Below are 22,726 nucleotides of genomic sequence, written 5' to 3'. Positions count from 1 at the left end.
AGGGGTTGTTGCATGGAGAGGGAGGATGAGGGGTTGTTGCATGGAGAGGGAGAGGAGGGATTATTGCATGGAGAGAGGGAGGGAGGGGTTATTGCATGGAGAGGGAGGATGGGGTTATTGCATGGAGAGGGAGGGATGGGGTTGTGCATGGAGAGGGAGGGAGGGGTTATTGCATGGAGAGAGGAGGAGGGGTTGTGCATGGAGAGGGAGGAGGGGTTATTGCATGGAGAGTAGAGGGAGAGGGAGGGAGAGAGAGAGAGAGAGAGAGAGAGAGAGAGAGAGAGAGGGAGAGAGAGAGAGAGAGAGGGAGGGAGAGGGAGGGAGGGGTTATTGCATGGAGAGAGAGAGAGAGCGGAGGGAGAGGGAGGGGGAGAGAGAGAGAGAGCGGAGGGAGAGGGAGAGAGGAGGGAGAGAGGGAGGGAGGGAGAGAGGGAGGGAGAGAGGGAGGGAGGGAGAGAGGGAGGGAGAGAGGGAGGGAGAGAGAGGAGGGAGAGAGGGAGGGAGGGAGAGAGGGAGGGAGAGAGAGGGAGGGAGAGAGGGAGGGAGAGAGAGGGAGGGAGAGAGGGAGGGAGAGAGGGAGGGAGAGAGAGAGAGAGAGGGAGGGAGGGAGAGAGAGAGAGAGAGAGAGAGAGAGAGAGAGAGGAGGGAGGGAGGGAGTGAGAGAGAGAGAGAGAGAGGGGAGGAGGAGGAGGGAGGGAGGGGAGTGAGGGAGTGAGTGGGAGAGGGGGAGGAGGAGGAGGGAGGGAGGGAGTGAGTGGTGAGTGAGTGAGAGGGGAGGAGGAGGAGGAGGAGGGAGGGAGTGAGTGAGTGAGTGAGTGAGAGAGGGGAGGAGGAGGAGGGAGGGGAGTGAGTGAGTGAGTGAGTGTGAGTGAGGGGGAGGAGGAGGAGGAGGGAGTGAGTGAGTGAGAGAGTGAGGGAGAGTGAGGGAGAGAGTGAGAGAGAGAGATGGAGAGAGAGAGAGAGAGATGGAGAGAGGGAGAGATGGAGAGAGGGAGAGAGGGAGAGAGGGAAGAAGAAGAAGGAGGGAGGGGAGGGGAGGGAGTGGAGTGAGAGAGAGAGAGGGAGGAGGAGGGAGGGAGGGAGGGAGGGAGGGAGTGGGAGAGGGAGGAGGGAGGGAGTGAGAGAGAGAGAGAGGGAGAGGGAGGAGGAGGGAGTGAGAGAGAGAGAGGGAGAGGAGGAGGGAGAGAGTGAGAGGGAGGGAGTGAGAGAGAAGGAGAGGAGGAGGGAGGGAGTGAGAGAGAGAGAGAGAGAGGAGGAGGGAGGGAGTGAGAGAGAGGAGGAGGGAGGGAGAGAGAGAGAGAGGGGGAGGAGGAGGGAGGGAGTGAGAGAGAGGGAGGAGGAGGGAGGGAGTGAGAGAGAGGGGAGGAGGAGGGAGGGAGTGAGAGAGAGGGGAGGAGGAGGGAGGGAGTGAGAGAGAGAGGGGGAGGAGGAGGGAGGGGAGTGAGAGAGAGGGAGGAGGAGGGAGGGAGTGAGAGAGAGGGAGGAGGAGGGAGGGAGTGAGAGAGAGAGGGAGGAGGAGGAGGGAGGGAGTGAGAGAGAGAGGGGAGGAGGAGGAGGGAGGGGAGTGAGAGAGAGAGGGGAGGAGGAGGAGGGAGGGAGTGAGAGAGAGGGAGGGAGGAGGGAGGGAGTGAGAGAGAGGGGAGGAGGAGGGAGGGAGTGAGAGAGAGAGGAGGAGGAGGGAGGGGAGTGAGAGAGAGAGGGAGGAGGAGGGAGGGAGTGAGAGAGAGAGGGGAGGAGGAGGGAGGGAGTGAGAGAGAGGGGAGGAGGAGGGAGGGAGTGAGAGAGAGGGGAGGAGGAGGGAGGGGAGAGAGAGAGAGGGGGAGGAGGAGGGAGGGGAGGGAGGGAGAGGGGGAGGAGGAGGGAGGGGAGTGAGAGAGAGGGAGGAGGAGGGAGGGAGTGAGAGAGAGGGGAGGAGGAGGGAGGGAGTGAGAGAGAGGGGAGGAGGAGGGAGGGGAGTGAGAGAGAGAGGAGGAGGAGGGAGGGAGTGAGAGAGAGAGAGAGGAGGAGGAGGGAGGGAGTGAGAGAGAGAGGGGAGGAGGAGGGAGGGAGAGAGAGAGAGGGGAGGAGGAGGGAGGGAGTGAGAGAGAGAGGGAGGAGGAGGGAGGGAGTGAGAGAGAGAGGGGAGGAGGAGGGAGGGAGTGAGAGAGAGAGGGAGGAGGAGGGAGGGGGAGTGAGAGAGGGGGAGGAGGAGGGAGGGAGTGAGAGAGAGAGGGAGGAGGAGGGAGGGAGTGAGAGAGAGAGGGGAGGAGGAGGGAGGGAGTGAGAGAGAGGAGGGAGTGAGAGAGAGGAGGGAGTGAGAGAGAGGAGGGGAGTGAGAGGGGGAGGAGGAGGGAGGGAGTGGGAGGGAGGGAGTGAGAGAGAGGAGGGGAGGAGGAGGGAGGGGAGTGAGAGAGAGGAGGGGAGGAGGAGGGAGGGAGTGAGAGAGAGGAGGGGGAGGAGGAGGGAGGAGGAGGGAGGGGAGGGAGGGGAGTGAGAGAGAGGAGGGGGAGGAGGAGGAGGGGGAGGGGGGGAGGGGAGGGAGGAGGAGGAGGGAGAGAGAGAGAGGGAGAGAGAGGGAGAGAGAGGGAGAGGGAGAGGGAGAGGGAGAGGGAGAGGGAGAGACACAGACACAGACACAGACACAGACACAGACACAGACACTCAGACAGGGCGATTCTGGCAGATAGGATGTTCAGTTTAATGTCCATCTGCGAGACACAACACATTGATGTATCACCCTGCTTGTGAAATACCAGGTGACAGTTTATAGCTGGGTTGAGATTCTCACCCGGTTCGACAGCTGAGAGCGAGCGTACCTCTCGGCTATCCTGCCATGATGTGGCGATTCGTTTCTTTGTAACACCTGAAAACATTTTTTACTCATTGTAATCATCTCGTTTATTTTGCCTTCCTAATTCTGGAGATGTCCCAATGTTGAACCGTGCTGCCGTATCGCCATTGAAGCTTGAAGAATGCTTGCCAAGTGGGTTAAGCACTCGAGCAAGCACTCCAATGAAATGGCTGAAGAAACTTTTAAAAACGAATTGTTTAATTTATTACTTACGAAATCTTTATGTTGATGACTTCCGTCGTTTGTTTGTTTGTTTGTTTGTTTGTTTGTTTGTAGGCATGATAGCTCGAACGGAAGAAGCTACCAATGTCAAATTACACCACGTGATTCAGGAGGGTGATGGCTCGCGCTGATTAGATTTTGGTCAAAATCGGTCAAAGGTCAAGTTCACAGTGAGGTCAAACATTCGATTTTTGATGGTTTGGTACAGAATCATCGTAGAAAGTTCTGGTTTGCGGCGCTACCTTCTCTAGAGACAGCTTTTATTAGACAAGGTGAGAGGTCAAGTTGACGATTTCGTAAGTACCAGTCTATGACTGCTTGTTTATATGTCTGTCTATCTATGCCGAAGTGATGGGTCGTATTATGAAAGATTGTACAAAAAGGGGAAACATGGTGTAAAATGTAATTGCACATTTTCAGCGAATGAACCAAATGTAGGCGAGTGGGCCCTGAACCTTGTTCAAGTCGATCGAAATATTCAGTGACTGTGAATATTGTGAAGCCCTTTCCAAGTGGCTTAAGCATTCTAACGAAACTGTCATTGAAGAAGAACTGGCTTGGCAAGTGATTAGCGATCGTCGATCGATCATATAAACACCATGCACCCGGAGACACCCAAGCATTGTCAGAAATAGACAAATAAGCACTTTGTTTAGCATTCGGAACTACTGCTCAAGTCAATTGAAGAAGTTTAAATTTTGAAATTTGGCTCGGGTAAAGAGATTCCGGAGGTTATGCCAAAATGAAACAAGTCATGAGCGCTGGTACCTCCCGGAGTTTAAGCATTGCAATGTATCCAGCGATTCGTATCTCTGATGAGGCATTCGATGATGTGTGTGAGGAACGTGAAAAAAATAAATAAATCCTTCATTGTTCAGAAGTCGGTGCGGCCTGTTTCATGTCAAGGCATTGTTGAGCAGGCCAAAACAAATGGCGAATTACGACCCCAGCGAGGTGACCAAGGATGAGCCTTGATAAAAGATAATTAAATAAGGCTGTTAATTATCTTCAAAAGGGGTGTTTTAATTAACCCAAACACCCAATTTTCACTCTTGCGCTTCCTTTTATAAAGTTCTCTTGGTGTGCATGCAAAGTTTCAGGCTGCTTGGTTTCATGGTTTTGGAGTTATGGAGCATCCACACAAACAGACAGACAGACAGACGCACACGGACATTTATTGTTATATATGAGATGTATTTCATGTTTTATCAATTCCTTTTCCTATACGTGCCAGTAATAGACCCCAGTTGGTTTAATGATTGATTGGAGCATGAAACTCGAACCCAGATTGTCCCAGATTGTGTTGGAATTTGTATCACATGTTCACAGTAATGTTAGAAAACGCTGTGATGGAAAAGTCGGATACTTTTTAAAATGTTCACGTCTTTTTAATGACAGTTGAGCGGTTGACAGGATAACTTGGATGTACTCACACCTGCCTTTTAAGCCGTCTAGCCGTTTATGGGTTAGAATCCCGACCCAGCTATGAACTGCCATCCTGGTGTTTCACAGGCAGGGTGATTGATCAATGTGTGTACTTTCCCTTGGATGAAAGTGTTCTTAATTAGTTGATGGACGTTAAAGATCCCACGGTGTCCTTTGTGAAGAGTAGGCGAGCTATCGCCGGCACCTTGAAGAAATTGCAAATTTCTGCCCTGACCGACAGGGGACAACTGCATCAGTCGCACAGTTGCGCCCTCGGCCAATGATACCATTCGCGCCTTGTGTTGCATATTGTTGTGATTATGGAAGTGGACCTTGTGGTGGAGCATTCAACACATAAAGGGATTCCCTTGTTACCAAAGGTGAAGGAGGTTATGGTTTCACTCCTTTCTGTCTGTCTGCTTGTTTATGTACAGGATATCTCAAAAGTTGGGGACTGATTCGGATGAAATTTTGTGGACAGGTTCGGTGTGTGACAAGGATGTACTGATTAGATTTTGGTGAAGATCCGAATCCGGATCTGGATACGAGAATTATTTAATCTTTTTCAGTGATTCTTCACCATTGAGAGATCGGGTGAAAAACGATATAGCACTGCATAGCATGATATTTCAAAAATGTATTGGGCCCGATATGTTCTCGTGGATCAGGCATTACGTGATGGAAGTATGCGCTCCACCGAGTGCCCTTCTAGTTGGATATTTAATTAATAAATGTGATTCGTCAGGCACCTTCACCCCAGGAAAAATGTGTTGTGAGTAGTAACGTGTTCCATCCCCACCTTCTGGAGATTTCCCACCCTCCATCACACATTCCTCCCTCCATCCCACATCCATCCTTCCATCACACATCCATCACCCCCATTCCTCCATCCAATATTCATTCATCCCAATCACTCGCCCTTCCCCCCTCTCGGACCTCTCAAACCCTGTAACCCACCTTTTTCATTTAATCCATTCCAATTCCTTTCGTCCTTAAAACCCCTCGCAACCTTTTTCCCATCTCCTCCACTCCAGCACCTTCCGACACTAAAAATTACACTGACACACATTTTGAGCCGGTTCTGCGCTGCAAGTAAAAGAAAGCTGAAGAGCCACGTGGAAGCCAGAAGACAGCCGTGCACTGCATAACTGATGCCTACAATGCTGCAAGGTGAGTGGGCGTGGCTGCCTGGTCATCGGCGGTGCACACATGCCAATGGGAGGCAACAAGGCAGGGGTAAAAGCATGCTGCAGTGACCTATGCTCCCTGAAGACATGCTCCGTCTGAGCGCAAGCCGGTGCATGCTGGAGTTCAGTGCCTGTTTTAATGCACTGCGAGTTGGGAGTTCGGGCTGCCGTTGCAAGTTGTGTGGACCAAAGGGGCGTAAGGGGGCAGGATGCACCGTGGTACTTGCATGCGCAGCAGGCTCCAAACTGATATACACAATCTTTTTTTTTCTCTAAACCCTATAATTTGTCTACTTAAGATTCCCAAAAGAGTTGTGAAAGAGCAATGAGCAATTTGCCTCTTGACCTGTCAGGGTGATGTACTCATCTGCACCTCACACTTTTCCTCTGGAGCCCACATTGCATACACTACACCTCTCCCTACACTGCACCAACCAACACATGCTTCCTTCCCCTCCTTCACCTTGGGATCAACACAATGCCATTTGCTTGTGTGGGGAAAGCGAGGAGCTGCAACAAACGCACAGACGCACGCTCGTCACTTGCGCCTATCCATCCCTAGATAGATAAGATTGTCCAAGGGGAACATCTGCGCTTGGTGTAAGCCTGCTTTTCTGTGTCTTTGCTGTGATTATGTGCCTTATTGATTTTGGCTTAATTGTAAATAAATGCTTGCTGCATTGTTTGGTAAGCATCTTTCAAACCTGCTCGGTCGTCCTTTCCTGCATTGGGCTGACATAGTGTGTGCATTATAAATATACGGGAAATTTTTTCCCCCCCTAATTTGCTTGAGAAAGCCAACGCTCTACCTACGGTTTCGCTCAGCCATACTAATAAAAAGACGGGTGGGATATTGAGAGTGCGGCACCCCATTTAAAGTAATTAAATCACCGAATAAGGTTAAGGTAATGCGACGCTGAGCATGGGACCCTGAGATTTGAAGCTAACCGGCCTTCACGGTTGCTTAGCCACCCGTCGGGCTGCGGAGATATCCATGGCTGGCGGCTTCAGGTTCAGAGGTCAGGACAGTGGGTCTGAGAAACCCCCACGTAAAACCCCACCTGTCGACCCCGAAACCGTAACCATGTGAAAGAAGGCATCTCGTCACAGAAACCTAAAAACTTTGCGAGGAATGTTCTACGAACGATGTGCAATTGGGCAGAAGCCCAATTTTTTTTTTGGGGGGGGGGTAGGGGGGATTGCATCTCATTGCAAAAACTTTTTGAACTCCTTCCATAAATGTACCAGATTTTCTCCATGCTGCATATGGAAGAGACAAGTCCTGTTTTGTAGCTCTGCAATGGTTTGGAGAAGGAGTTTGTTTTTTCTTTTTATATAATTTGTCTTGTATTGCTTTTAATACCTATTTGCTTACTTTCTTTCAATTACAGCTTTGCGATCCCACAAATGAGTTGTTCTTAATTGAAAGCCAATGAATAACAAACTTTCCGTCTTTCATTGATCCACTTGGATTGATGTTGGTCCTTTGTTTCACCATACGATGCACTACAATACATGCCAGAATTGATGGTTCTGGAGCAAAACTAATCAGCTTGTAATGTACAGAGCTGTTAAAGCTTTGCGAAGATGAGAGTCTTTGCGTAACGTGAATCAAATTATTTTTATTTTCTCCCTTTTTATAGCAGCAGAATGCTGAGCTTGAGTGTGAGCTGAACCCACATGATGAATGACTTCCATAAAGTATTAATGTGCCCCTGACAGGTGTTGGAAAGAGCACGCTGATTCAGAAGGTGTGCGAAGTTCTTCAAACCTCTGACCATCCTGCTGTGGGATTCTACACTCAGGAAGTGCGGCAGGCGGGACGGAGGACCGGATTTGATGTTGTCACGTTGGCAGGGAGGCGAGGCCCCCTCGCTCGTGTCAGGTACAGCAAATGAAAACCATTGTTTGTGTGTTTTGGTTTTTCCCATGTTCAGTAATGAATGACCTGAATGAGGCTCGAGGGGTAATATGGTGGTAACAAAATGTTTGAGGTGTTCTGTTTGTTTCTGCAGTGACTTCTCGGCCGCCCACGGGGATTTTAAAGTGGGTCCGTACATTGTAGATGTCAAGTCATTTGAACAACTTGTCATCCCCCTGTTATTAAATGTAAGCACAAACTTTTTACATTTGTGATACTGTTTCGGAATGAAGCTGATACATGTCGTCTGATGTTGAAAAATGCAAATTGTGCGATGGCTTCATTAAAAGGTGTCGTGTTTGTGGACACATGCTTCAAGGAAACAGGAAGCCTTTTTGAACATTTCATTTGCATAAAAAATATCCATACGATGGACCTCCTTCTTAACAAAGAATTATTTTACAACCCGTCACTTCGCTGATGGGAATATTAAAGGGAGAGCGGAGCGAGAAGGGGTGGGGGAGAGCATTTCCTCACCAAACGTCGCTATACACTCTGGGAGAGGGGTTAGGAGTGGGGAGGATTGTAAAGAGAGGAGGGAGAAGTGATGAGGTGGAGGGGGGGAGTTTGGGAGGAGGTAAGTGAGAGAGGAGGGGGTTCTCGACTTACATTTGGTCATGGAACTTGTGGAGAAGCGAGGGGGGGTACAGGATTGAATAAAATGGTGTACGTTAAAACAGCACACAGAGACCGCTGGGGGATATCCATGGGAGGAGGTAAGTGTGAGGGGAAGGGGAATAGAAGGGCGATTAAAATGCGCCCAAACAGCAACATTTTCTTTTTAACCGCAGAGTTCCATATAAAACCAGGTGGGAGCATTTAAAAGCCACGCTCTCTTCCTGCCAAAGGCCTACCTACCTGCATGCATGCTCGTACATGCACAAACCTTTGCACCCCTCCGGTCGACTCGCTTCAAATCTGATTCATACACGGTACCCTATGTAGAAGCAGTTTTAAATTCAACACTAAATCGTCGGTCCTTATCAGTCCCCTGAAGCGAGAGGGGGAGGGGAGAGTGCAAGAGGAGGAAAAAGTGTGGGGGGGGGATTCCGGCAGATGTGACCCCAATTTTAATGTCCATCCGAGAGATGGCGCACACACACATTGATGAATCACCCTGCTTGTGAAGCACCGGGATGACAGTTTATAGCTGGGTTGGAATTCAAACCCAGGCTTGACAGCAGCTTAGAGTGAGCGTGTGTACCTCTCGGCTATCTTGCCGTGATGTGGCGATTCACTGCTTTGTCACAACTGAAAACATTGTTTTTTTAACTCATTCTAATCATCTTATTTATTTTACTTTCCGAACTCCCGGTATTGAATCGTGGTATCGCCATCGAAGCATGAGGAGCGTGTGCCAAGTGGCTTCTCCAAGCACTCTTACAAAAAATTTTGAAGAAACTTTTAAAAACGAAACGTTGTATATGTATTTATCTGTGATAACTTGCACCACATGACGACTGACGCACCACATGACAAATCGGGGGGGGGGGGGGCAACGCAAACGCGTGGCCCCTGAACTCTGTTCAAGTCGATCGATATATGGTATTCATTGATGGTGTGAATATTGTAGAGCACTCAAAAGTGGTTTAAGCACTCCAACAAAACTGTTGATAAGGATCGGCTGGCTGAGCAAGCAATCGCTGATCCCTCATCATCCATAAAGTGTATGAATTGCGATTTGATATTTATTAAATACGTGTGTAACTTTTCTGTCCATTTTAACCTTTCTACCCCTTTGTTTGTCTGTGTATAGGATATCTCAAAAAGTTGTGGACAGGTTGGGTGTTTGGCAAGGACGAATTGATTCGCTTTTGGTGAAGATCCGAATCCGGAACTGGATATGAGAATTATTTAATTTTTAAAGTCATTCTTCACCATTTAGAGATGGGGCCAAAAACAATATATTGTTGTGGGGCCGAGTTTCGGTGGCGAGCACGACAACTACATGGAGCAGTAGAGTCGGCTCCACCGAACACCCGGAATTTATATGTCGTCACCCCGGATAAATCCGGAGCCGACGGGTCCCTTATCGGACCGAAGATCGCCAACGTGGGATAGGGTCGATTGCCAATTTCAATTTACTTAAATACCCACGTCGTCCAAACTACCGGGGAAATTCACCCTCGGCAGGATCTGCGCGATCCGGGCCATTACCGAGCCGTACCCCGAGCGGAGAGTACCAGATTCCTGCCGGGCCGATTGCATGATTTCGGCAACAATGAAGCCTCCTAGTTCCCGTTCGCAGCGTGGCAAACCAATGATAGAAACACAAACGAGCTGATGCATCTAACAAAATGGATATTTATTTACAATAGGCAGGGAGGGGAACACAGAGAGCAGAGTTATCACGACTAAAGAAATGCAGTCAATGTACAAGCAAAAGCACTTTTACAGTTGCTACTTAAAGACGGGCCCACACACAGAAATGGACCCGTCGGGTCTTTATTGAAGGCTTCCAGCTTGAGGACAGGTGAGCTCGAGACCAGAGCCTGTGCTTTGACCTGTCCACCTCGTGTGGTCTTAGACAATCCAGCGCAGCGGGACTCGAACCCGCAACACAATGATGATGACCACGACCCTTTGCTCACCACCCACAGAATTGTTCCAGAGCTCTCAGTCTGGCGTTTATATTCCTTTTTCGTCCAGGGTGAGCAAATCGCCATCTGAGGCGCTCTCCACCCTCATTGGACGGGGCGTCGTGGGAAAGTTGCTCTCTGTGGCAATCTCAATCCCATTGGCTGTGGTGCCATGGGAAGGTCGCTCTCTGTGGCAATCTCGATCCCATTGGCCAGGGTGCCGTGGGAAAGTCGCTCTCTGTGGAAACCTCAATCCCATTGGTCGGGGTGCCATGGGAAAGGTCGCTCTGGCAATCTCAATCCCATTGGCTGTGGTGCCATGGGAAGGTCGCTCTCTGTGGCAATCTCGATCCCATTGGCCAGGGTGCCGTGGGAAAGTCGCTCTCTGTGGAAACCTCAATCCCATTGGTCGGGGTGCCATGGGAAAGGTCGCTCTGGCAATCTCAATCCCATTGGCCGGGGTGCCGTGGGAAAGTCTATCTGTGGCCTGATTGGACAAGGGGCACACCCCTGCCTTCCTGGGTGGAGTCCCGGTCTGAGGCGATGGACATCTCCGCCCACGTACGTGGCAAAACGCATGTGGGCCATGGCGTCGGTGTGTGAAGTGAAGCGAAGGAGGTTTGTTGTAAACAAATCTCCGCAGCGCACACATGTAATTCCCGTAAGACACAGGAAGGGGGCCCTAACTATAAACACACACTTTCCGATATAACTGTTCCATAGGGACCTGAATGTTGAGTGCAGTAAGCTTCCAAATTCGTAACAATATAGCATGATATTTCAAAAATGTAATGGGCCTGACATGTTCTCATGGATCAGGCATTATGTAGTGGAGGTACGCGCTCTACCGAGTGCCATTCCAGTTTTAAAAGTGGGGATGGTTAAATCTGGCCATAAGCAATTAACATATCCCCCCCCCTTCCCATGTGATCCTATTCGCCAATTTATCAAAACACTAACGCCCTGGAATCTAAGCTGAGTCATCCTGATTTCAATTTTCCTTAATTCTAAACCTGTTATTGCCTGGTTTGGCTGACTTGTTCTGTATGCAGAGTATGGCGAAAGATGACGGTATGAAATAGTCCATACCCATCGTGGGATGGACTCTTTGCAAAGGTCAGAGCAACAAGCTAGCTCTACTGAGGTGGATTACACCCATGGCCAGTTTAGAAAAGGCACGCTGCAGGTGTAGGCAAAGTTCGTTCAGGGGAGTTGGTGTGAGAGGGCAAAATTTCTGTGGAGAAGAGATTGGGTTAGACACCAGAGAGGTACAGGAGAAAAGGTAACCAACATTATGCACCATGAGTGTTACATCATGTGGTTCGCTGTCTGAAAGCAAAGCCTCAAAGCATGGCTACACGGATCCAATTTCCCACCTGTTGCCCCAGTTTCCCAGCCATAAAAATTAAAAACCCCCCTGACCTGCATCGTTCCTTCTTAAATATTGTTGTGGATTTCCGCCCGCCAGCGTGCGGACGATCGCTTCTCGCCAATGTCGGCCGCTCTCACCCACGAACGGACAATCTAGTCGCAGCTTTCGGAACAACGCCGAAATCCCGCTACGGGTGTGTTGTGGATGCACACCACAGCCAAGTCAACACTCTACCCACGTGCTACAGGGTCAATCGCCGATATACCTAATCGCGCGGGCAGACTACCGAGAGACTGTACCTCAACAGGGCCGCTTGAAACGAGCCGCTTAAGCAGCTCACTTCATTTTGGAATAACCGAGCAGGGTATTATCGCGCAGCCCCGTTGGATGCGATACTATTTATCGGCTATTAAAAAGCCAGCTATTATTCCAAACTCAATACCGCAGTCCAATGAAGGAAAAGGACGATGAACGGGTTAACATTCACACAAGCACATTTATTTGCACACACAACACATGCAATCAGGCGAGGCAAACAAAAGCAATGCAATGTACAAGCACGTACTGAATGGGGGTAGGGACAAGACGTGAGCAAGAAAAAGAACTACCACCGTTTTATTAATTACGTACACTTGTACAGTTCTACCTAAAGACATGGCGCCACAACGTTCATTCAAAAGAAACAAAGAAAAACCCCAGGAAAGACTAGGGGTAGACTGGACCTCTTGGGTCTTTATTTCACGGAGCTGTGATGACCGCAGAAGCTCAGAGGCCAGGCTGGTTGCCTCGCTGGGGAGACCCGCGACGTCCCGTCCTCACGACAGCTGGTGTGACCGCGGTCCGGCCCAGTCCTCATCCGACGGCCTGGTGATTTGGGCCCAGCCGGCAACGCCTCAGAGGAACGAACGGGTCTTTTGCTCTCTTAGAGTTGATGCTCTCTTTAAGAGCCCGTCTGTCCCTCAGCGCCGCTCGGACTGTCCCGAAGCCCGATCACCTTGGACCGGTCGGTGCCGGCTGGCGACCTCTCTCCGGCTCTCCCCACATCCCGCACACGAACGCGCAGTTCTGCGCGACACGGCAGGCTTGGCCGCGCTCTCAGCTCCCGTCTCCTTGGCGAACCCTGACCTCCACTGGACTCGAACCTTGCTCTTCACACCACTCCAAACCCAGACCGACTGCGAGCTTGGCGCTCTGCACGCTTTTTTATAGGGATCCGTGAGGCAAGGTTTGATCTCCGCTCTCACCTCTGACCCCCACTGGCTCCACCCCCCTCGATCTCCTGATCCGAATTCCGAGGCGAAGCTTGGAGCGAGCGGACGTGATTGAAATCAGTCGCTGGCGCCCACAAAGGAGAGCGGATGTTGTGGAGATCACCGGCCCTGCACAACGAGGAAACCCCCGCGTCTGTTTGCTGGGAACTTGCCGTGGCTGGTGCAAAGATGGCGGCGTTTGCGGAGTTGAAGGTGAAGCAATGTTGTTCGTTGTTGGTTATTGGGGGAGATGTGGTTTAGGAGATGATGGCTGTCGTTGGTGTTGTGGAGAAGGTGGTTGTGGTTGGTGTTGTGAAGGCGGTTGTGAGAGCGATGTTGGTGGTGGAGGTGGTCGTTGTGAAGCGGTTGAGAGCGATGTTGGTGGTGGAGGTGGTTGTTGTAAAGCGGTTGGTCCAAAATAACGATAGCAAAAGAATAACGGCTACCTCAAAGATCACAGACCGGTAACACAAATAATTCCCTTTGAACATCGGTGGGGAAATCTATCTGAACACAGACTTAGAAATAACTGATCTAAGGACCTATATGGTGCTCTGTGAATTTCCACAACCATAACAATATGTTTGAGCTTGAAGGTAATTATATTTATGTGGATACTCCAGCCTCCAAAACCGTTTGTTGTACAAACTTGCAGCAATAGTTCGATACTTTGTGCATTCCAAGTTGTCACTGTGCCTCCCTCATTGCTGTGACGTATTGTCGAGCAAGTTGCCAGTAGGGATGTAAATGGCGAAAATGCAAATCGTGTCTTCTGTCATCGAGCCAGCAAGGTGGGAGCAACAATTCATATTAATTGCCACCTCGGATGCAATGTAAATGCTCTAATAGTGCTGAGATTCTCCATTTGAAACTGGTTGTTCGATATATGTAGCTTTCTGATGCCGAGGGTCTGTAATAAAAATCTGTTTGTGTCAAAGGCAGTGACCAATTAAAAGTAGGATTATTATAATTTATTTGGGTGGAGAGGTTTGCTGGTGCTGCCATCAATTTTTTGAGGGGAAACTTGACAAAAGTGCAGTAAGTAACATTTTCATGCACTGTATATGGTTTCAATTCAGCCAATCTGCATTCAACTGTCCCAGAGCCACACCCTACATGTACGGGGTGGTATGAGGGGAAAAGTTTTATACCCCATGCGTGCAGCGATGTATCGTATTGCTCTTGGTAATGAATGCCTTCATTAGTATCAGTACAAGTTGCATTCCCCTCCTCCCCCCTCCGCCCCGTGCTCCAAATTCCAGTCCATTTATTAGCTTACTTTGAATGGCTATGTTCCACACAAGTGTCCATCCTGCTGCTTCCTTTCAAGTTTATATTCAACTTAAGATGATACAAACTCTCCCATATTTCCAACTGCTTTTAACATCAAGTAAATGAGCATTGTTGAGCAAAAGGTGATGAGTTCATCCTTTGGATTCATGAAATGCATCAAACGTGGTGTTGACAGGTTTCCAGCAACGAGACGTGCATAGTGGACGAGATCGGAAGGATGGAACTGTTCAGCCACACCTTCCAAAGTGTCGTGGGCAAGTTACTGGACCAACCAGAAACCACGGTGGTGGGAACACTACCCGTCCCACGGCCCAGGTCTCCGGAATTTGTAGAAATGGTTCGGAACCGGCAAGATGTTAAATTATTCATGGTAAGTTGCACTTTGGCTAAACATATATAATTGTTAATCTTTAAATCTTCCTTGTAATGTGGTGGAGGGGTAAAGCTTGTTTCCACACTATCCTCATGACCAAGATTTTTTTAAAGTTAAATTAACCACTCAGTTAAGATTTTTTTGAAATAAAAAAGCAAACCACTGGAAGGAATAACTTTGATAAACAGTCCTAAAATGTGGTGCCGCTTCCTGTCAATAGATCACGAAAGAAAACCGCAACTCCATTCTGAATGATGTCATTGATGCCATTCAAGCTTGCACACAGAGGACAGGCAAAGACATCTGAAATGCTTCTCGACCAAAGTAGTTTATCAAAACAACTTTATTACGAATGTTTATGTACAAAAGAATTCCATACAAATGGCATTGTTACTTTGTATTTCATGTGCCAGAATCCTTGCAACGTCTGTGCAATTAAAAGGCCAAATGAATCACAAATCATGTCTCAAATGCTGTGTGCCAGGCTTTAAGGTACAAATTGGGTTGGCTGTGCTTCACTTTCACACAAGGCAAAAATGGGGATAGAAGAAAGCAATTTTTTTTTAATGTGGAGTTCAGAAATCGTTTGCATTCACATGAAATCAAAACACTTAAACTTCCCCATGTTGGTACTGTTTATGGCATTACATAATCTGTTGGTTTGGAGGGGGGGCAATGGTGGAAACCCACAGGTCAGCAGAAGTGTTGCATCCATTGAACCATTGGCTCTACCAAAAATAAAACCAGGCATACAATCTGAAAGCAAACAGATTTAAGCAAAATATCATTTACAGAAGTTTATTCTCATCTTGCACAAGCATTTCATTCTGTCGTCCTGAAGTCATTTGCTGACAAATTCATTCTGCAAATGACAAATGAAGTCAGAGAAAAAAAAAATAATAATAATAATCAGGTGTTACCACCCCTCCTCCTCCTCCTCCAACTGAAAAAATACTTGTTGGCTCATTCAGTTTACGGTTTCACAACAAAGTAATGCTTTTTCCATACTTAACATGGTCATGAAATAATGCTGGGTTCCCACTATCACGATGCGTGGCACAATTGAAATTGTGGACTAATCGTGGTAATCCTATCAGATCTTGAGATCAGGCGTGGCAATTGTGTTAATTGTGGAAAATTTTTGAACGGTTCAAAATTTTTCTACGATCAATTGTCATTCGGGATCATCGTATTGAATCGTGATCGGGATCAATCTTAGACAAGACAAACCACGCTCTGTGAGACCATGATTTCAATCGTGCCGCACATTGCTTTCAGAGAAATTCCATGATCAGCTATGAATGGCCAATCATGGCGTTCGTAACGGATCGCACGACAGTGGGAACCTCGCATTAAGGACTGTTAGGGATTACATGCAATTTCTTAGTATACAGCATAACTGGATCCATTTATGAAGAGTGTGTTGCAACATATTCCACATTAAGGTTCAGGGGGTGTTGTGCGAAACGTTATTCTTCTGGCTCCTCTCATTTTGGACTTCTTTTCAACCCTCTTTATGGACCTTAAAGATATCATGGTGTCCTTCATGAAGAGTATGTGCGCTGTTGCCAGCACCTTAAAGAAATTACAAAACAAATTTCAAATACTGCTGCGAAGACAATGGCAAACCACCCAGCATACCCCTTCCTCGGGAAGCTGCTTCGGCAGCACCAATGACCGAGGATGGTAAATCACAGATGGAGAGGAAAAGGGATCCTTCATTCTCCTGCTGTCAAAATGTTCAGCTGTTGTTGGAGAACATGGTGTGGGTTTAAAGGGCTCCATTCAATGGACAAAGAATGCTGTGCATTGTGGGTAATTGGAGAACGTCCCACTACTTTTGATTGAATCGGTGAGTAAAATAAACTAACGTGTTACATGTCAGGAAATAAAAATGCTGACAGAGGTTTTATACCAAGATGTACATCGAACATAAATTGGAATATCAAACACTTGGCATGTAATTTGGGGAGGGAGGGAAATAATAAAGGGAACAACCTCAGTGTCCATGTCCCATGATAGTTTACACTTTTATTGAAACATTCCATCAAGCACAGACTCGAGAAGCGATAAATGAACTGTGATGTGAGATCCTGGGAATGAAGGAGGTAAAACAAGCACGGTGCTCAATACCCGACACCAGGTGTGAATGTAAAGTGGTTTGGATAAAAGTTCATGACATGCTGGCTTGTGAGAAAGTGGGATAACAATAACCTGGAAAAGAGTGCTTGGGAATGGGGGTAATTTAGGGTAGAAGTGATCGAGTATGGATGGGAGATAAGCTAGGAAGAAGGGAACTAAACAGACTGGGAAAGTTGGTTGAACATGCCAGAGTAAAGAGGAACACATGAGCAGTGAACCCGGATTTGAGGAAATTAACAAGAGGGGGGTTACTGACAGACCTTTTGCACCCTGCAGAAACCTGGGAAGGACAGGGCGAAGAAGGTAGAGGGTGCAAGACCAAAAAGGAAGTGGGAGAATACTGAGAGACCAAACTGTCTGTGATACAAAACAATCTGGACAGCTTCATCATGGGAGATCCCAATGATTTTGAGGGCCTTGCTTTCCACAGCATCAAGAAAGGTAAGGTGTGAGGCAGGAGCACCAGTCATCCATCAATATGCAAATTAAGGCCTTGTTGGTCATCAAAGAAAGACCTTGCACGACAAAGGATGCCCATGTGGCTTTGGAGGCAATCTTGGAAATATGATATGCCCTCTTTGATGAAGATGTGGGTCATCCTACAGAATGAACTTTGTGCTGATGCATCATGGTCACATCTTCTGGTTCTGTTCAGGCCATACAGACAAAGATTTGTCTCTTCCGCGATCTCTCGGATGGTTAAATATCAGTTTTCATGGATGACGGTGCTGACTTGAGCGATGTTTTCATCGGTTTGTGCTGTTGATAGATGACCATTTCTTTCATCATCCTCCAGACTCATCTCCTTCCTGAAACCTTTGAAAACGGTCTTATTTGTCATAGCTTCAATCAGTGTCGATCATTACGAGCATGTTAAGTGTTTCTGAAGCAGTCTTGCCAATTTTAAAACAAAATTTTATGTTTGCATGTGACCCAAACTGACATTTTCTACAAAAGCGTTAGACGCCACAAACACATGCTCACACAAAGCAATGCTACAGCGCAATGGCGTGTAATAAAATGGCGTTTGTTGCGAGCTGGCAAGTCAGAGGGTTAACAAAATAAGCCCTACCCACTGACCTCAATTATGGTCACTGTAATGTCAGTCAGTAGACTCAAAAAACCATTAATGTTCTGAACAGGTGTTTTTGGCGCAGCTCAGAAGCTGTGGATATGCATTCTGGGAAGCCAAAAGCTTGGGCTCTCTGTAAAGCTTTCATCGTGTTGTAAAGCTTCTACTGCGTTGCGAAATTCATAAGAGCCATGAAGCCATCGGTGACAAAGCCCATTCTACGTTTTATCTACATACAAGCGCTACTCGTTGAGTATTAAAAGCATTTCATGGAGCTTTTCGAAGCAATTGAAGAATTTTCTCGAAGCTCCTTTGGGAACGAATAAACGGCCAAAAGCTTCTGTATGAACACTGCTCCAGGGTGGGGCATTCATGAGATACATTTGCAATCTTTCTAGCCAGAAGTCGACTTGGCATATCTAATTATTGTTTCCTTTCTTTTAAAGATAATACTCAAAAGTTTTTAATGAAGAAGCACTTTAAATGCAGAGCAAATTTTTTTATATTATTTAAAAAAAAATTTTTTGTTAGTTATTAATAACAGCGTACAAGCGCTTGCTGCCATTATATTCACACATTCATTAAGGCCCTGCCACACCTTGACGATTGAACGTATGCAAAATTGGGCTAAAACGCCGCCACACGTCGAATAAGTTATGGGTAAGTTTGTATACGTTAAGAGCACGCTGAAAAACACTGCCATATGTCATAGTACGCTGGCTTTCATCGTTGTACTTTGCGGTTGTCCTCAAATTTTAGCATGCTTGAAAATTTACGACGTATGCCAGCATATGACTCACACGTTCAGCTACGCTGGCCATAAGTTGTAGGCACGTTATGCGATCGTTCACACACGTCGATGCACGTTACTTGTAAGTTACTCATAAGTCGAAACATGTCGAGGTAATGCTTAGCGTACCCAAAACTTATTTCTAACCTATGAGTAACGTGCTTTGAACCTATGTGTAACGTACCTCCAACGCATATAGACGTATTTAATTTACGTCTTCCGGACAACCACAGAACTTAACTGAACGTGTTTCTAATTTACAGCTACCGTATAATGGCGTATTGGCAGCGTTTATAAAAAAAAACAAAAAAAAAAACAATAACTTCCGATATTTCGTCACGTGACGTTACGTCACGTCAGTTTGCCTCTTCAGTTTGCTCATATCTTATTCTTAGTTCCTCCTCTGTGAATATTTTCTGTTTGAGGATATTGTCACGTCGAAACTTAAAAGCAAATGTCCGAATATATTTTAAAATTCGTGATAGACTAAAAAAAAAAAAAAAAAAAAAAAAAAAAAAAAAACAAACAAACAAACACAACAAACACAACAAACACAACAAACACAACAAACACAACAAACACAACAAACACAACAAACACAACAAACACAACAACAAACACAACAACAAACACAACAACAAACACAACAACAGACATAACAACACACAGAACAACAAACACAACAACTAACACAACAACAGACACAACAACAGAGACAACAACAGGCACAACAACAAACACAACAACAAACACAACAACACACACAACAACACACACAACAACAATCACAACAACAACCACAACAACAACAACAACAACAACAACAACAACCACAACAACAACCACAACAACAACAACAACAACCACAACAACAACAACAACAACAACCACAACAACAACAACAACCACAACAACAAACACAACAACAAACACAACAACAAACACAACAACAAACACAACAACAAACACAACAACAAACACAACAACAAACACAACAACAAACACAACAACAAACACAACAACAAACACAACAACAAACACAACAACAACAACAACAGATATTTCGTCAAGTGCCTTCACGGAACCAAGGAGAACAAAAGAAAATGTGCCTTGACGGAGAAAATAAGTTTCGGGTATGCTAAACATTACCTCGTCATGTTTCGACTTATGAGTAACTTACAAGGAACGTGTGTCAACGATCGCATATCGTGCCGACAACTTATTCCCAGCATAGCGGAACGTGTGAGCCATACGGCGAGTAAGTCGTAAAATTTTCAGCATGCTTGAAATTTCACGACGTACTAAACGTACCACGAAATACGACAGCGTACTTCATCGTTTTTCAGCGTGCTCTTAATGTATACACAACTTACCCATACCGTATTTGACGTGTGCCAGCGTTTTTAGACACATTTTTCATTGGTCGGCAGACGGTGGCTAAATCGTCAAGGTGTGACTGCGATGTTGACACATCCAATTCTCAGGCGGTTATAATTTAAATCGGCGAGCGGCAGGTTTTTTTAACAGGCTACGCCATGAGTTCGTCGGCGATACGTGCAGCGCGCTATGCCTAAGTTAAACTATCGTTGGGCAAAGGTTGTGAATGCTGACAACAGGTTAAGCATTCATTGGTACAAGTTATCTACAAGACAACGAAACGTTCTGTGCCCGTTACTAATATGTTATGCATACGACCAACACGTTATGAATACGACCAAAACTTCAAAAAAAAAAATTTCAGCGTACGCCAACGTTTTACATACATGTTTATACGTTGCCATTGCTGGCTAAATCGTCAAGGTGTGACAGCGCCTTTAGTAACAGCACTATTCACCAAACTTTTTGATCACATGCCTGGTGTTGGCCTAATGGTGGGCTTGGGATCCTCGGGACCAGAGTTCAAATCTCGCTTGCCAGTTAAATTAATACCAGGTGGGTCGACTCAGCCTGTCATCCTTTGCCAGGTTGGCAAAAATGAGTACCAGCTTGCTGGGATGATCGAATCCTTCGAGTATCCTGTGTCAGCGTGACGACCTGTCCAGGATTGTGCCCAATAGCCCAGGAGACTGCTTCGGCAGCACCAATGCTCTGTGTAGAGTATAGTCCCAATGGATTTGGAATTTTTTTTTGATCACAAGTCATCTGTGTGTACACAAAATAATTTAATTTGAATCCAAATCAATAATACAACGATCACACAACATGGTTGTATGAGCAGTTTGAGAAGAACAGTACTTAAGTGCTCTTCGTAGATGGGCACTTCAGCTATCCTGCTCAATTGACTCGTTTCCAATAATCCCGAAGGCCTTGCTTTCCACGGCATCAAGCTGAGCAAAGTGCAAGGCAGGAGAGGAGGAGAGAGCAGTGCTCTATCAAGCTGTGGATGAAGGCCTTGTTGGTGAATAGCAGTTCAGGTGGGCCAAGGAAGGACTTTGTATGACGGAGGATTATTCCCAGTTGGTGGCTGGCGTTAGAGAGCAATTTTGGGCTGGTGGCTGGCTCTCCATCTCTCACACATATTGGGCTCCACAACCACATGGCACCACAGATACGGAGAGGACCTTAGGCCAGCGTATTGCTAAACACCGCAAGGCCTTGGAGCACAACTCTCCCAACAGGTCTGCCATTGCCCAACACGGTCTCAAGGCAGGGCACACACCCCGATGGGATAGGGTGAATATTTTAGGTTCGACCACAAACAGGACCAAAAGACAGATTCTGGGGGCCTGGCACGAAGAGGAAACGGTCATGAGAATGAAGATGACATATTGAGACACGCCGGGCTGGTTCACAGCAACATCAAGCACCTGTCCGTGAATACATACATAGACCACCATCCTTCTCCTCTCATCTACAAAATTCAAGCCAGAGAACTTGCATGCTTTAATAATAATAATAATAATAATAATAATAATATTAACTAGCGTGTGGCCCTAAGTGCAAAAAAAATAAAAATAATTGTGACGTCATAGCACCGTGTTCTGTCATCGGTTTGGTAAATAAATGGGAACTTGGGAAACAGCTGAAACGGATGAAGAAGAATATCAAAACCTTGAAAAGGCACATACTCAGGTCCCCCAGTGTCAATTGTGACGTCATATCAAACGAAGAAGAATTGTGACGGCATAGCACCGTGTCCCGTCATTGGTTTGGTAAATAAATGGCCATAACTTGGGAACCACTTGCCCGATTAATATCAAACCTTGAAAAGGCACATCCACAGGTCCCCAGCAATATACCTGGCAAGTTTCAATTAGATTGGACCAGTGGCTGTCGAGAAACAGCGGTCGCACGCGCACACACGCACGCGCACGCGCACGCACACGCACACGCACGCACGCACACCGCTGGAATTATAGATCGATGGTAACCACACAAACATCTTTGGCTTCAACGTGACGCCTCTTAAATGTCCAATTTTTAAGTATGCTGCGAACAGCTTTCTCACCAAGATTCGCTCTAAATCTTCCACGACAGGCTTGTCAGCAAGAATCCTGCACAGAGACAAAAACAAATGAAGAAGGGTCAGGACGAACGGGGTGCAGAGATTACAGGTCGCAGGATAAACAGCGCTCACTTTTTTAATGACGCGTTGATTCTCGCGAAGTTCGCCGTGATTGCTCGGGTCATGTCAATCATCTTCCTGAGCTTCACGGCGTCCGACACCGCCGCCTCGCCAGCTCGGCCCGAGTCGCCGCCTGCGGCCGCAAACTCCGCCATCCCGACTCGTGAAACTTCGCTCAGAGTCGCGCGCACGTGACTCACCGGCACTGCACAGACGCACGCGCGCGCGCGCGCTTTACAGCCTAGTGCTTCCGGGTTAACATTGCGTCATTCATGAGCGACGTTCATCTCACACAATTCACTGTCTCCTTCCACTTCCAAAAGTATTTTATTTTTCTTCTTCGTGGCCGATTGTCTCAGTCTTAACACCATAGCTTAAAAATATAAATAAATATACGGTAGATCGATGCATCCACAAAATTAATGACTTTCTCCTTGATTTTCACGACCCTTGTTGTATAATACGTCTGTTTTTTTTTTTTTTTTTACTCGTCTCCAGTCCCTTTTATTGTTTTACTCGTAAACGTGTTTTCAAACCAGATTTTACATGAATATTTCTTTTATGTAAATCTGATTTTAACTTGAGGTGTATAGCTACTTGAGATGTACAAGAGATATATAGCAAGCTCGACTGTGGTTCCATCAAGTTGAGCTCTGTACGTTTTTAAACTGACAAGCAAACAAAGCCCGAAACTTCTACACGTTA

General features: G+C 46.9%; 1 protein-coding gene and 1 long non-coding RNA gene across 2 annotated transcripts; one reads left to right on the top strand and one right to left on the bottom strand.

The window, feature by feature from the left end:
• Positions 1–7,332: 7,332 nt before the first annotated feature.
• Positions 7,333–14,911, top strand: NTPCR (nucleoside-triphosphatase, cancer-related). The gene is given in 5 exon segments (XM_085857344.1): positions 7,333–7,375; positions 7,378–7,549; positions 7,680–7,773; positions 14,255–14,449; positions 14,673–14,911. Coding segments are annotated over 5 exon segments (579 nt in total). The 5' UTR covers positions 7,333–7,344; the 3' UTR covers positions 14,760–14,911.
• Positions 14,778–22,321, bottom strand: LOC147011874 (uncharacterized). Its single transcript, XR_015051754.1, has 3 exons — positions 22,034–22,321; positions 21,905–21,950; positions 14,778–15,314 (listed from the first exon to the last, which is right to left on the bottom strand). It is a non-coding gene; the product is annotated as an uncharacterized LOC147011874 (long non-coding RNA).
• Between the last annotated feature and the right edge of the window lie 405 nt (positions 22,322–22,726).

This window comes from Eptatretus burgeri, chromosome 15 (assembly GCF_056783735.1).
Source record: "Eptatretus burgeri isolate ZD-2024b chromosome 15, Ebu_testis_v1, whole genome shotgun sequence".
NCBI classification, from domain to species: Eukaryota; Metazoa; Chordata; class Myxini; order Myxiniformes; family Myxinidae; genus Eptatretus; species Eptatretus burgeri.
Note: the sequence above shows the minus strand (reverse complement) of the source record. Positions and strands in the feature narration are given on the sequence as shown.